Here is a 14,210-nt window from a genome sequence, read left to right as displayed (position 1 = left end):
CTGATCCATACTCTCAGAGGACAGCTTGAGGGACTATAGGGCAGCTCCGACCACATGCGGGAGCGCCGCGAGGCTTTCCTTCGACTCTGGCGCCCTGGGCCTTTCTACACCATAGTCCAGGGGGTGCTCAGATGGCACTACTGTCCACCTGTGTGGCTTTTCCCTCCTCCCATCTCTTGAGATTTATCCCCATTGTATATATGCTGTTTTTTCATTGGGAGAGTCTCCCCATCATGCTTGTTGTAGCCCTCTCTTGCAGAGGTGGTTGTAGCCCTATGGGTAGTTTTCATTAACTAATAGAAGGATCTTTTTCTCGGAAAAGAAAAAAGGAACCTTGAGCACAGTTTGGAGCACTCATCTTGAGCAAAGTTCAAACATTCACTACGCTGCACCTTACATTGGTATCAGAGCACTTCTAATCTAGACCGACTGGACTGACGGAACTCTTGTTGTGTTGTAGCTTGTCCACAGACACACAGGGTTGGATGTGTCACGTGATAGGATGGCACTTGATAGACATGGGGACTGCACATGGATTGGCCATCTTGAATGGCCTACAAAGATTTTTGATGCGGGAGGCTTCACATGCTTTCCACACAGACATGGAGCCAGCACGGTAGATTATGTCATGGCATAGCCGAGCCTCATATCTAGTATACAGGATCTCACAGTGGGGCCTAGACCTATTGGGGTGGCAGTGGATCATGCTATTGTGTCGCTGACCATCTCTTTCCAATTCAATGTAGCACACATTCCACGGGTAGCAGCCCCTACTCGCTACACCTTCACGCAGGAGACGGATTTTGTATACATTGACGGGATTTACAGGTATCCATTGAGGAGCCGGGGCGACCTCTGGAGGAGCTTACTACCATACTGACATAGACATTACATGATGCAGCAGTAGAGGCATACCCACACACACAGCTTGAGCAGAGACGTCGTTCTGGGAGCATGCCTCAAAACAGTTGGTATGATGAGGAATGTCGTTAGACTATAGCTAGACTTCAAAGGGAAGTGCTTTTGGGGGACATCACACACAGACAATCACAGATTAACTTCCGACGCCTAGTGCGGCGGAAGAAGATGGCATTTTTGGCTCGACTAGAGCAGGATCTATACCAGCTATTCTTGAGTCAGGACTCGCGTGAGGCATGGAGGCTCTTTCATGAGCAGTCTCCCCCCCTTGCCATTACCTCTACAGAGACCTGGGGTCAGTACGCATCATCTTTGTACATAGTTTCTGCCTTTTTCACCGCTGAGATGGTGAAGAAGGCCATTGACAGGATGAGGACTGGGAGAGCATACGATCATGATGGCTTAGTGGCTGAGCATTTCATGCATGCCAGAGATCTGCTAGCAGAGCTTCTAGCAGTTATGTTTAACCGTGCCATGTGGGAGGACTTGCCTCATACTTGGAGCCTGTCTACGATCGTACCTATCTTCAAGGAAGGAGACCCAATGGAGCCTAGAAATTATCACACTATCATGATTGGACACACATTGGCACGGTTGTACGCAACCATTCTTGAGCAGCAGCTGAGTAGATGGACAGAGAGGGAGGGAATGGGTGCTGTTGGGCAAACAGGGTTCAGGAGAGGCTTTTCTACTCTTGACCATATTTTGATACTCAGGGCCATCATAGAGGAAGGTAGATCCCGTGGGAGACGGATCTATTGTAGCTTTGTGGACTTCCGCAAAGCATTGACACAGTACCCCAAGCGAGATTGATGCGGAGATTACAGGAGATGGGAGTACCCACAGAGCTCATCTGGGGGATCATGGCACTGTACAGATCAGTAGTAGGGCATGTACGCACCTCAGAGGGTCTATCTACACCGGTTCACTCCACTATTGGGGTGAAGCAAGGATGCCCGCTCTCTCCTACTCTATTTGGTATGTATGTGGATGAGGTTTCTGACTACATTGAGAGAGATGGTGATAGAGGTGCACCGCTGGCAGGGACATGGATTCCGCTATTGTTATATGTTGATGATATTGTGTTGATCTCCGACTCTTCGGAGGGGATGCAACGTCACTTGGATGCTTTGCATAGGTTTTCCCATGAGAGTGGCTTGTCTGTCACCCTTGGTAAAACCAAGGTCATGGTATTTAATACCACCCCACAGTGGATCAGCAGGTCAGCGCCCGCATTCACATATGGCCAGGAGACAGTGGAATATTCAAATGCTTACACTTACCTTGGAGTGGTTTTAAGTGGACCAGCATTTTCTTTGAGAAGAGCTGCAGAGACTAGATTGACCAGAGCCCATTCAGCATTGGGGAAACTGGAGAGGATGTGTTCACAGGTTCAGTTTCAGGAGCCTTGGACGAAGCTCTGGCTCTTTGACACTTTGGTGACTTCTGTATTGCTCTATGGAGCTGAGATATGGGGGTCTTCATTGGATCATCATGGGAGAACAGGTCGTACTGATGGATGGAGGGACATGGAGAAGCCTTTGGTCTCTATGATCTCGCGGCTCATTAGAGCCAAGGCTTCAGTACCACGTGCCATCATCCGAGCAGAGCTAGCTGCCCCCCCACTAGTAGTTGAGGCACTCACCAGATCGATTTTCTTCCTACACCGCTTGTGGGAACTTCCCAGAGACAGATACGCCCACCTTGCACTTGAGTCCTCTCGACAATTAGCCAGGCAGGGAGACACAGCATGTTGGTATGGGGAGATGACGTCATGGTTCCAGGCACATGGATTCAGTATAGACAGATTTCCCCCCTTCCAGTACTCACTGGATGCACCCTCTCTGACTCTTACACAATCTGAGACCACCAGGCTCATCCGCCAAGACCTGATTCAGCTAGACACCAAGAGGACATGGGTACAACCAGCACAAGAGCTAGGCATGAAGATGGCTTTCTACAGAGAGCATCTTCTCCAGCTTACAGAGGACGGTTTTGTGACGAGGCCTAGATACATGGACACCCACCTGTCTCATGGGATACGGTGTGCCATTGGCAGATACGCACATCCTCACACCAGCTGCGGATCGAGACTAGGAGATACAGTGGAGTGCCAGCAGAGGCCAGGACATGCACCCTGTGTGACATGGAGCCTGAGACAGAGTTACACTACACATGCCAGTGGCCTGTCTACTACGAGATACGAGGCCGCTTTCACTGCTTGTTCAGAGAGGGCTTTGGACCACTCTCCAAAGTCATGAGGTACGCGGATCAGAGATGCCTGGGTTTGTTCCTGCTCGAGTTGTGCAGACACAGAGAGAGCCTGATGAGAGGAGAGGCTAGCCAGTCTCAGAGACACATCATAGACTTCTTTAGAGCAGACACTGGACACCCAGAGGAGCTACTACCACAACAAATCTTGTCGCCTCACACCAGAGGCACATTGATCAATCGAGCGACTGAGCTGGGGAGATCTAGACGCCCACGACTCCGGAGGACTATGCAGCATCAGTGGAGGCTACATCAGAGGATTCGGATCACTTTGGCCCGACATGCACGACGCCTGGTCAGACTACTGTCCATGGAGGAGACTGACGAGATCCGCCAGCGACAGACGCTGGATTTCTTGTGACTTGTGATTTAGCTATCCCAACTAGCTGCTTAGTTCACACCTACCAGTTTAGGATCCCATAGTACTTTTATTCTATCATTTTATCATTTTATCATTTCATTTTGTTACTCTGACTTTGGATCAGATTCACCACATTGTAATGCTTTGGTCTCATAGGTCATTTTGGCCTTTTGAAGACGTTAATATAACATTTCATTTCTCTCTCTCATGGTCTCTCACTGTTTTTCGGGTTTCGTCACTTCTCTTTGCTGTTTTTAGGGTTTTGAAATTACTTTTTGGCTGTTCGTCATTGTTTTATTTACTGTTTTTAGGGTTTTGAAACTGTTTTTTTAGGGTTTCGTCACCATTTTTACTGTTTTTAAGATTTTCAAATCTGTGTTTTGTTGTTTTTTAAGGTTTCACAAGTGTTTCTTACTGTTTTTTAGAGTTTCTTGTATTTTTTGGTTGTTTTACTCTCTCTCTCTCTCTCTCTCTCTCTCTCTCTCTCTCTCTCTCTCTCTCTCTCTCTCTCTCTCATGGGAAGCATCGGAGAAGTGCCAACGGCTTCCCCCACGTGCAAGAAGACGCATCTCTCGTCGGCCCGCCCACAAAGCCTCTTTCATGCGGACAAGGAAGAGGATGTTGGCGGAAAAGAGAGAATGGAGAAACGAAGAGGAAGAGTGGAGGAAGGAGAGGAGCACTATTCTTCAAAGATGGACCGAAGAAAGCGATGGCATGTGTAGGAGGATTGCTTCGCTCGAGGAGAAAGTGGTCATCCAAGATTCCATCATACAAAATCTACAAGCAAAAAGTGGGTGGCTCAAGAAGGCGAAATTCAGCCATCCATGATGGAAGAATTGATTACCATGAGAGAAGAAATACGGGTTATCAAGGAAGGTGAGGAGAAGAAGACATAGGCCGTTGTCATCTCCGCAACACAAAAGAAAATAGAGGAGGTCGAAAAATGGATTGAGTTGCCTAGAAAGGGAAGATAAGGAAGCTCCTTGTACACCCACTCTTATTAACATGACACTCGAAGAGGAACAAAGGAGGAGGATGCGGGCTCTACATGTGAGGGTAACCGGCCTCAAGGACAAAGAGGTCACAATCCTCACATCCATGATGGGGGTGGACAAGCCTTTATACACAAAGGCATGGAGAGCCGGCAAGAAGAGTGATGGCCTGTTAGGTGCAGCGGAATGATTGTTTGCGCTTTGCTCAAGATGAGTGCTCCGAACTGTGCTCAAGGGTTACTTTTAGTTCTTATGGAAGGGAGAGCCTTTCGTTCTTAATAGAAAGTGCTATGATCACGGACAAAGTGAATGCACAATGTGCGTGCAAGTGTATGAGACTGAGAGATAGAGAGAGAAGAGAGATACGACACCAGAGACGTTGTAAACCCCTCTTCCGAAGGCCCCAACACTCTCCTCGGCGAGAGTGGTCTACTTATGATTGCACAAAGTGGTACAATGCGTATGCAATGGACTGATGCAACTTGGGACTATGCCGACGACGACGACGGTGATGACGACCACGACTTTAGGGCTGAAATCTGTGGTCTTCTAACAGCTGAAAATCTGCAAATCTTTGGGCTGTTTTGGGTGGCTGAAAATGACTGTTTTGGTTGCGTTTTCGAGGGCTGAAAATTGGGGTATCATCAATGCTTCTAGGGCTGAATTGCTTGTTGTTCAATAAGGCTGAAAACACTGCTGTTCTGATGTGGCAATGGCTGAAAACCAAAAACGCAAATCAGCCTGTTGAGCGTTAGTAAAAACGTTGGCCTTCTGTGGAAGCTTGGCCGAAAATACGAAACGCTAGGTCTGCTTGCTGATGGGGATGATGCAAGGGCTGAAAACGCCAGGGTATCTGTGGCGATGCACTGCTGTGGAAAACTCCAAGGATCTGGGGGTGCTGAGGTTGTCCAAAATTGCTAGGTTGATGGGTTCTTGTTGAGAAGGTGCTTGTTGAGAAGGTGCTCTTGCTGCCTCTTTTGCCATTTCAAAAATAGGGAATATAGGCTAACTGAACTGGAAAATTTCCCTAACTGATCTAATAGATTCTGATGGGAATTCTGATGATCATGCTGTGTGCAACCAGAGGATATGCATCTATGCTAAGTGACTGGGCATACACGGTCTACGAATAGACTCACAAAAGTGCCAGATCATTGCTAAATCTAGACTGACTAGACTGACTGAACCCTGATCATGATGTAGCTTTTCCACGGACACATAGGGTTGGATGTGTCACGTCACATCCCCTCCTTTTCAAAGTGAGGTACTGGTACCGAACTGTATGGCGTCTAGAGAGATCGCCAATAGCATCCGGAATCCTGGAAGGGACTCTTCGCCGGCCCACTCTGATGTGTGGGTCGTGCGGTACTTGAACTTCATAAAGGTCTGCAATGCTTGCGTCTTTGGGCCGCACCGAAAGCGACACAAAGGCTTTTGTGGCTCCTTCAATGCTTCTACTTCATCGATAGTCATGCTTCTTCCATCTTCAAGAATCTCCGAGACTGATTTCCAACAGATAACCATGAACATACCTATTCCATGTAAAGTGACTGGAAAAAATCTTGTCTTCCTCAAAGACTCTGCATGCAATGCAGATGAACATAGAGACGGAGTGACAACCCGTTCATCAAACACATGCAAACAATGAGATCGAATCTTTTCTGTTTGATCGAAATCAATCAACTGTGGCAATTCACAACGGAAATGCCCATGCTTGGTGCTCATACTTTCATGTGCTCGTTCAGAAACTATGTTATGCCAAGGAAGAGACATGGAATGTGACTTCCTCACATACAAACCTTTCAGCTTTTCATGAAAAATCCGCATACATTCGTGCTCATTCATGATGGAAACGTACTCAACATACAATATGTCATGCCTAGGAAAAGGGATCACATAACGATGCTGACTAAAATACAGGAAACGATCACGAATGAAACATTCGAACAATGCATGCGTATCAATCATGCGAACACATAATACTTCCGTGAGGGTTCTTTGGACCTAAGCTCGAGAGCCAAGATCGGTTCTTCATGATTGATCGAATCTACAATGAGGTTAGCTTCGCTAGAAAAAGCATCCACTAACACATCATCCTTATGAACAATCACATCATGTTCATGCAATTCATCATGCGTGTGAGAAATCAAATCTTGATCATGCTTTGTCATCCAAATCATCATGCTTATCAATATCATTCAAATCATCATGCTTATCTTTGTCATCCAAATCATCATGCTTGTCATTCAAATCATCATGCTTATCATCATGCAAATCATTGTGCTTATCATTGTCAATCAAAACATCATGCAAGTCATTGTCAATCAAATCATCATCATGCTTCACACAATCATGCAAATCCTGTGTATCCTAGTTTGGAGAAGAAGAGACTGAGACAGTCTCCTTTTCCCGAATCTCTTGCATCTGTGCCTGAGCTTGAGAAAAGAGTCGCAACATCTCTTACATTCGTGCATTGTTCTCACGATAAAATTCTGCTTGTCTTGCTTTGTTCTCGCGAACAAATTTTGCTTCTCTTTCTTTGTTCTCGCGATCAAATGTTTCTTCTCTTGCTTTGGCTTCCAAGTATTCTTGCTCGCGCTCACGCGCTATGGCTGCCATTCTTGCAGCATTTCTTGCTTTGCGTTGTAAATTTTGTTTCATAAACAACAGCTCCAACTCCTCCATTGGAGTTAATGAAATCCTTGTCGTAGATGGTGAAGGGCGAGGGTCGGAAAAACCTCCTGGTTGGGGAAAATTCTTCTTCGTCTCTCTCATGCTCATCACCTCCAAGCGAAGTATCCATTCCGCTTCTAGTGATGACCATTCTGAAGTCTTGGGTTCTTAAGTTCACGAGGAACTTGGGTTCTTGGGGATGTTGGTTTCTTGGATTCTTGAGGTTCTTGAAGTTTTCTTTCGCTTGCAAACTGCGTTTGAGAAGGATCTTCTCTTCACCCGAGTTCTACTCTTTTCTGCGGGCACACCCCTTGGCGGCCTTGCGCTCACACCAAGGTTGCTTTTTCCCACCTCACGTCGATTGGCCGGCCGCTAAGTGCACGGTCCGCTCTCAATGAGTGAAAAGAGACACAAGGGGAGGCTGGACAAGCCCTTCTTTCTTGGGATTCCTGTCACTCTTCAACAAACATGATTAGGAATCGACACGCCCAAGCGAACTTGGGTTCGTGCGACCTCAACAAGCAAAAAAAATGATGTGGTTCTTGTGGTTCTTTCCTTCAGTGATACAGAACACTGCCAAAGCTCTGATACCTCAAGATGAGTGCTCCGAACTGTGCTCAAGGGTTCCTTTTAGTTCTTATGGAAGGGAGAGCCTTCCGTTCTTAATGGAAAGTGCTATGATCACGGACAAAGGACAATGTGCGTGCAAGTGTATGAGACTGAGAGATATAGAGAGAGAAGAGAGATACGACACCAGAGACATTGTCTCTGAAGGCCCCACTCTCGTCGCCGAGAGTGGTCTACTTATGATTGCACAAAGTGGTACAATGCGTATGCAATGGACTGATGCAACTTGGGACTATGCCGATGACGACGATGGTGACGACGACGACGATTTTAGGGCTGAAATCTGTGGTCTTCTAACTGCTGAAAATCTGCAAATCTTTGGGCTGTTTTGGGTGGCTGAAAATGACTGTTTTGGCTGCGTTTTCGAGGGCTGAAAATGGGGGTATCTGCAATGCTTCTAGGGCTGAATTGCTTACTGTCCAATAGGGCTGAAAACGCTGCTGTTCTGACACGGCAATGGCTGAAAACCAAAAACGCAAATCAGCTTGCTGAGTGTTAGTAAAAACGCTGGCCTTCTGTGGAAGCTTGGTTGAAAATAGGAAACGCTAGGGCTGCCTGCTGCTGATGGCGATGATGCAAGGGCTGAAAACGCCAGGGTATCTGTGGCGATGCACTGCTGTGGAAAACGCAAATGATCTGGGGGTACTAAGGTTGTCCAAAAATGCTAGGTTGATGGGTTCTTGTTGAGAAGGTGCATGTTGAGCATATGCTCCTGCCACCTCTTTTGCTATTTAGTGCTAACTTGGGTTTTCTTATATACAAACTTAGCAAAATTGCCCTACCTACTTTTGTTGGAAAGTCACTTAAAAATAATAAGTGAAAAATGTCAAAAATAGGGAAAATAGGCTAACTGAACTGGAAAATTCCCCTAACTGATTCTAATGGATTTTGATGGGAATCCTGATGATCATGCTGTGTGCAACCAGAGGATATGCATCTATGCTAAGTGACTGGGCATGCATGGTCTACGAATAGACTCACAAAAGTGCCAGATCATTGCTAAATCTAGACTGACTGGACTGACTGAACCCTGATCATGCCGTAGCTTGTCCACGGACACATAGGGTTGGATGTGTCACGTGACATGGCCCGGGAGATTCTTTAAAAGGGAGAGCTCTCATACTATGCTTCCCCTCCTTGGAAGAGAAGAAGGAAATCTTGAGAAAGAGGCCTACTCTCAAGAAGATGGGTATTCTCCTCGGTGATGATTGCACTCTCTCACAGCTTGCGCATATGAGAGAGGTATTGCATGAGATTAATTACAGCGGCAAGGGAGAAGGGAAAGTTGGCCTTTTATAGAGATGGTCGCGTAGTGATTGTAGAGTGGTGCTCTACATGACGGTGTGAGACCTATGGGACCACACTAAAGATGGTTACTAGGAACTGTAATGAATCTATGAGGTTGGACGTTGATGCTTTTGAGGACAGTTTCAGAGATAGGGACATTGTTGTCTTCTCAGAGACTCATCAGGCCCCTGGACAGCTTATGCCACACGTGGTGTGGTACAGATGGGAGACAGCCCACAGGACAGTTGCGAGATCTGAGCATGGGAGTAGAGGCTCAAGAGGAGTATGAGTGCTATTTAGGGAGGAGTTACAGCCACTACTACATATTGAACGGATAGATGATCATGCTAGATACATGTGGGTGAGGCTGAGAGCTGACACAAGCTGATTTCTATACATTGCCATATGTTACTTTCCTCCCAGTACGTCAGTATATGCTGCATCCAGAGGACAGTCGCCTTTCTCTATACTAGATGATGATATATGGGAGTTTTCTAGGGATGGTGATATCATCCTTCTAGGGGACTTCAATGCCTGAACGAGCAACTCTCAGACAGTCTTTTACGACACTTCAAATGAGATGCTTAAGAGAGTTGGATGTGGGTGAGTTGGGGCTTGACAGATACTCACATGACAAAGAGCAGACGGAGTATGGGAGATACCTCACGGAGATGGCGACTACACATGGGTTAGCCATACTTAATGGCTTAGAGCGATTTCCTGGAGCAGCCAGTTTCAGATGCTTTCCACACAGACATGGAGCCAGTATAGTGGACTATGTTATGGCATAGCCGACAGAGGAGTGCACCACTTTACTGACTGAGACATTGCATGGTGCAGCATCAGAGGCATATCCACACACTTAGAGGGGGGTTTGGGACCCAATCTAGTGTTAGTTCTGTGTGTGTGTGTGTGTGAGGTGTCTTATTACATTGACAAAGAGGGTGATAGAGGTGCCTAGATGGCAAGGACGTGGATCCCATTGTTGTGATATGGTGATGATATTGTGTTGATCTTTGACTCACCAGAGGGTATGCAGCAATAGTTGGATGCATTACACAGTTTTGCAGAGGATAGTGAATTGTCTATAAACCTTGGTAAAACCAAGGTTATGGTGTTTAACACCACACCACAGTGAATCAGGAGATCAACACCGACTTTCACATATGGTCAAGAGATTGTAGAGTATACAGATGCATACACTTACCTTGTGGTTGTCTTCACTGGGCGGAGGTTTTCTTTGGGAAGAGCAGTAGAGATTAGACTGACTAGAGCTTTTGCAACCCTGGGAGGCTTGGAGAGGATGTGTTCGGAGGTTCAGTTCTAGGAACCTTGGACAAAGTTATGGCTCTTTGATACTTTAGTAGCCGCAGTTATGTTGTATGGGGTGCAGATATGGGGACCGTCTGTAGGCCAGGATGGTTGGATACGTATGGAGAGGCCCTTGGTATCTATGATCTCTCGGCTGATCAGAGCCAAGGCCTCCATACCCCACGCTATGATTTGAGCAGAGCTAGCTGCCCCTCCTATGGAGATTGAGGCGCTTACTAGATCAGTCTCCTTTGTGCACAGCTTGTGAGATACTACTAGAGGCAAATATGCTAGACTGGCCCTTGAGTCTTCCAGACAGTTAGCTCTTCAGGGGGACACTTCATGCTGGTATGCACAGATGACATCATGGTTTCAGACGCATGCCTTCACCATGGACAGGCTGCCCCGTTTCTAGGCACCCTCGATGTCTCTTACATGGGTGGAGATTACTAGACCCATTCGTCAGAACCTGATTCAGTTGGATACCAGGAGGACATGGATAGAGCCGCCACAGGATTTGGGCACGAAGATGGCTTTCTATAGAGAGCATCTTCTCCACCTCACAGGAGATGGGTTTGTGATTCGACCCAGCTACATGGACACACATACGTCTCATGGTTTGCGGTGTGCCATTGGTCAAATACGCACATCCTCACATTAGCTGGAGATTAAGAGTGGTAGATATAGAGGGATACCAGTAGACAACATGATATGCCGCTTATGCCAGCTAGAGCGAGAGACGGAGCTACATTACATATGTCATTGCACAGTGTACAATGAGATACGGGGCCATTTCCACTGCTTATTCAGAGAGGGTTTCGGTCCTTTCTCTAGGGTCATGAGTTATGAGGATCAGAGATGTCTTTGGCTATATCTACTTGAGTTACACAGTCCCAGAGACAGATTATAGATTTCTTTTCACTATATATGGGACAGCCAGAGGAGCAGCCATCACTGCAGAGCTCGGCCCACACTCATTCGACCACTACCGGCACTCTCATCGACCGAGCACTGAGCTACGGAGATCCAGACGGCCTCGATTGAGGAGAGAGGCTACACAGCATCAATGGAGATGACAACAGAGGATTCGAGCCATACTCTCTCGACATCCAGAGTGTAGATGAGGATGGATTCTAGTTGTAGTATCTTTGTTCTAGTTCTTTTGTACCCAAACATGGTATTAGATTCACCATTTTGTAACATATTGGTCTCATAGGTCATTTTGGCCTCTTGAAGAATTAATATAACATTTCACTTCATCTCTCTCTCTCTCTCTCTCTCTCTCTCTCTCTCTCTCATTTCACATTTCACATTTCACACTTCATTTTCAGTTTTCATTTTTTACTTTCAGTACTTTTTGTACTTGTATTTCAGACATTGTATTAGACTCACCACTTTGTATCTGATGGTCTCATAGGTCATTTTGGCCTTTTAAAGACGTTAATATATCATTTCATCTCTCTCTCTCTCTCTCTCTCTCTCTCTCTCTCTCTCTACTTGGCTAGACACCAGGACTTGATACAGTCGGCACAAGACCTGGCAATGAAGATGGCTTTCTATAGAGAGCATCTTCTCCAGCTTACTGAGGATGGTTTTATCATGAGACCCAGATACATGGACACCCACTTATCTCATGGGATACGATTTGCTATTGGCCAGATATGCACATCTTCACACCAGCTTTAGGTCGAGTACTACTATTTACCGGCCTAGACATTGGTGATATTCTTCAACGAGCGATGTAGTACATCCTCGAGCAACGCCTAGTGCTGGACATCCTCGGACACTGTTGTTCATTTTAGCTTTTATTTTACTTCATTTTATTTGTACCCAAACATTGTATTAGATCCATTTGGATTGTGTCAGTTTGGTCTCATAGGTCATTTTGGCCTTTTGAGGACGTTAATATAACATTTCATTTTTCTCTTGCATGTTGTTGTTGCCACCAGCCGGAAGAGAGGAATTCATGATTAATAGATTGCTTAATAGTTACAAGAAGCCATATATATACAAGGATCTTCCTGACACATATGATTACTTAATCTTATATTGGGCAAGTGGAAACATTGGTCCAAGGTTTGTTTAGTGCATAATTACAGAATACTTAAGAGGGGTTTTCCTAAGAGGTGGATGTAGTTGAGGTTCACACTCCAACAAGAGTTCATGGATAGTACTTACAATGTCCCTTGCTTTTGTAGTTTTGTGAGTGTTTTATCCCCTCTTATAATCTGTGAGTTCAGACTATTCTGAACTTATGAAGGTATATAAGAGTTATGGGTAGTACTTACAGTGATAGGCTACTTTGAAGACGAGGCTTTGGGAGATATGCTACCAGTAACCAGCTTGCTCTACTTATTCACGTATTTGTTTATATTTTTCGCATGTTTTATCTTAGTCTTTGTATTATAAATTTGGATTATATGATGATGATGTAATCTTTTGGTATCATAGGTCTTTCACTTCTTCTGAAATAGTAAACATTTCAATCCATTTTCTCTTGCACCTCCACTTGGGTTGTTGGCTGCCAAGCGTGTGAAGGCCCATGTTGTTGCCAGATTTGTGTCAGTATTACATCTTATGTGTCCATTTCCTAACTCTTCAATATTACTTGAATTCAGAATAACATGCCTCTAACTAACCTTAAAGTTGGTTAGTTGTGTGGTTAGAAAATGTCTCATCATGTTGATTTTGCAGGAACATAGAGCTGAAACGTTGCCACCAATCATACATTGTCCAGACTCTTGTTTTGAGACCGCGGCTACTTTGGCAGACTTAGAGGGGCAACTATTGCCAGATTCCACGAAGAAGATTGAGCATTCTAAGGTTTGCACCTAACTAATTGTGTTTTAAGAGAAAATGCGTTACTGGTCATTCTTAAGTTCTTAGCATGGTAGGAATGGATTGCTGTTGTCTCTGATCTTATTTTTACTGTTTTAATTTAGCTTTTGTTCAGCAATTAAAGGTGTTGTTTCATACAAAAGGTATAAAGTACGCCTACAGAACTATAACTTAGACCTTCATAATCCAATAGCAAAACTGTCTCAGAAACATATTCCAAGAATCAATCGGGATTATACTTTCAAGGATTCAAGGTTGTGAGAACTAAGAGCAATAACACTTTTTGGCACTAGATGTCTGTGACGGGTTTCATGCGTTAGGGACAAGCAGCACAGTGACTCTCTCTCTCTCTCTCTCTCTCTCTCTCTCTCTCTCTCTCTCTCAGATGGATTCAGAGCGAGCTTATACTTGGAGTCATTACATATAGACAGTCTCGGATTGCCCTTCGGCGCTTAGTGCGACGGAAGAAGCGGGCCTTTTTAGCCCAGATGGAATGTGATTTGTATCAGCTCTTTTTGAGTCGAGATTCAGGTGAGGCCTGGCGTCTCTTCCATGAGCACTCACCTCCTCCAGTGATTACCTCTCCCGAGATTTGGGGTCAGTATGTAGCATCATTATATACAGTACGTGGGCAAGCACCATTACCAGACCCTCTAGAACCATGTCCAGCCACTAGTACCTTCTTTACCACTGAGATGGTGAAGAACGCCATTGACAGGATGAGGACTAGGAGAGCATATGATCATGATGGTTTGGTGGCAGAGCACTTGATACATGCTAGAGATTTACTGTCAGAGGTTCTTGCGCGGTTGTTTAACCGTGTCATGTGTGAGGGACTACCCGAGTCCTGGAGATTATCTACTATTGTACCTCTCTTCAAGGCAGGGGACCCCACTGTGCCAGGGAACTACCGTACTATTATGATAGGGCAC

General features: G+C 45.5%; 1 protein-coding gene across 5 annotated transcripts in view; it reads left to right on the top strand.

The window, feature by feature from the left end:
* LOC147429685 (uncharacterized) overlaps nt 1-14,210 on the top strand; it is a 180,380-nt gene that overhangs the window by 43,480 nt on the left and 122,690 nt on the right. For all 5 annotated transcript variants that reach the window (XR_015185896.1, XM_086495936.1, XM_086495938.1 and 2 more), the window contains exon 4: nt 13,135-13,263. Coding sequence is in view for 4 of the 5 variants with exons in the window: in XM_086495936.1 (XP_086352062.1) it covers nt 13,135-13,263 (129 nt within the window). In the remaining variant the exon portion in view is untranslated. The remainder of the gene's footprint in view (nt 1-13,134; nt 13,264-14,210) is intronic.

Source organism: Adiantum capillus-veneris, chromosome 22 (genome assembly GCF_014529385.1).
Source record: "Adiantum capillus-veneris isolate H3 chromosome 22, ASM1452938v2, whole genome shotgun sequence".
NCBI classification, from domain to species: Eukaryota; Viridiplantae; Streptophyta; class Polypodiopsida; order Polypodiales; family Pteridaceae; genus Adiantum; species Adiantum capillus-veneris.
The sequence above is the reverse complement of the archived record's forward strand: the minus strand, read 5'-3'. Positions and strand labels throughout refer to the sequence as shown.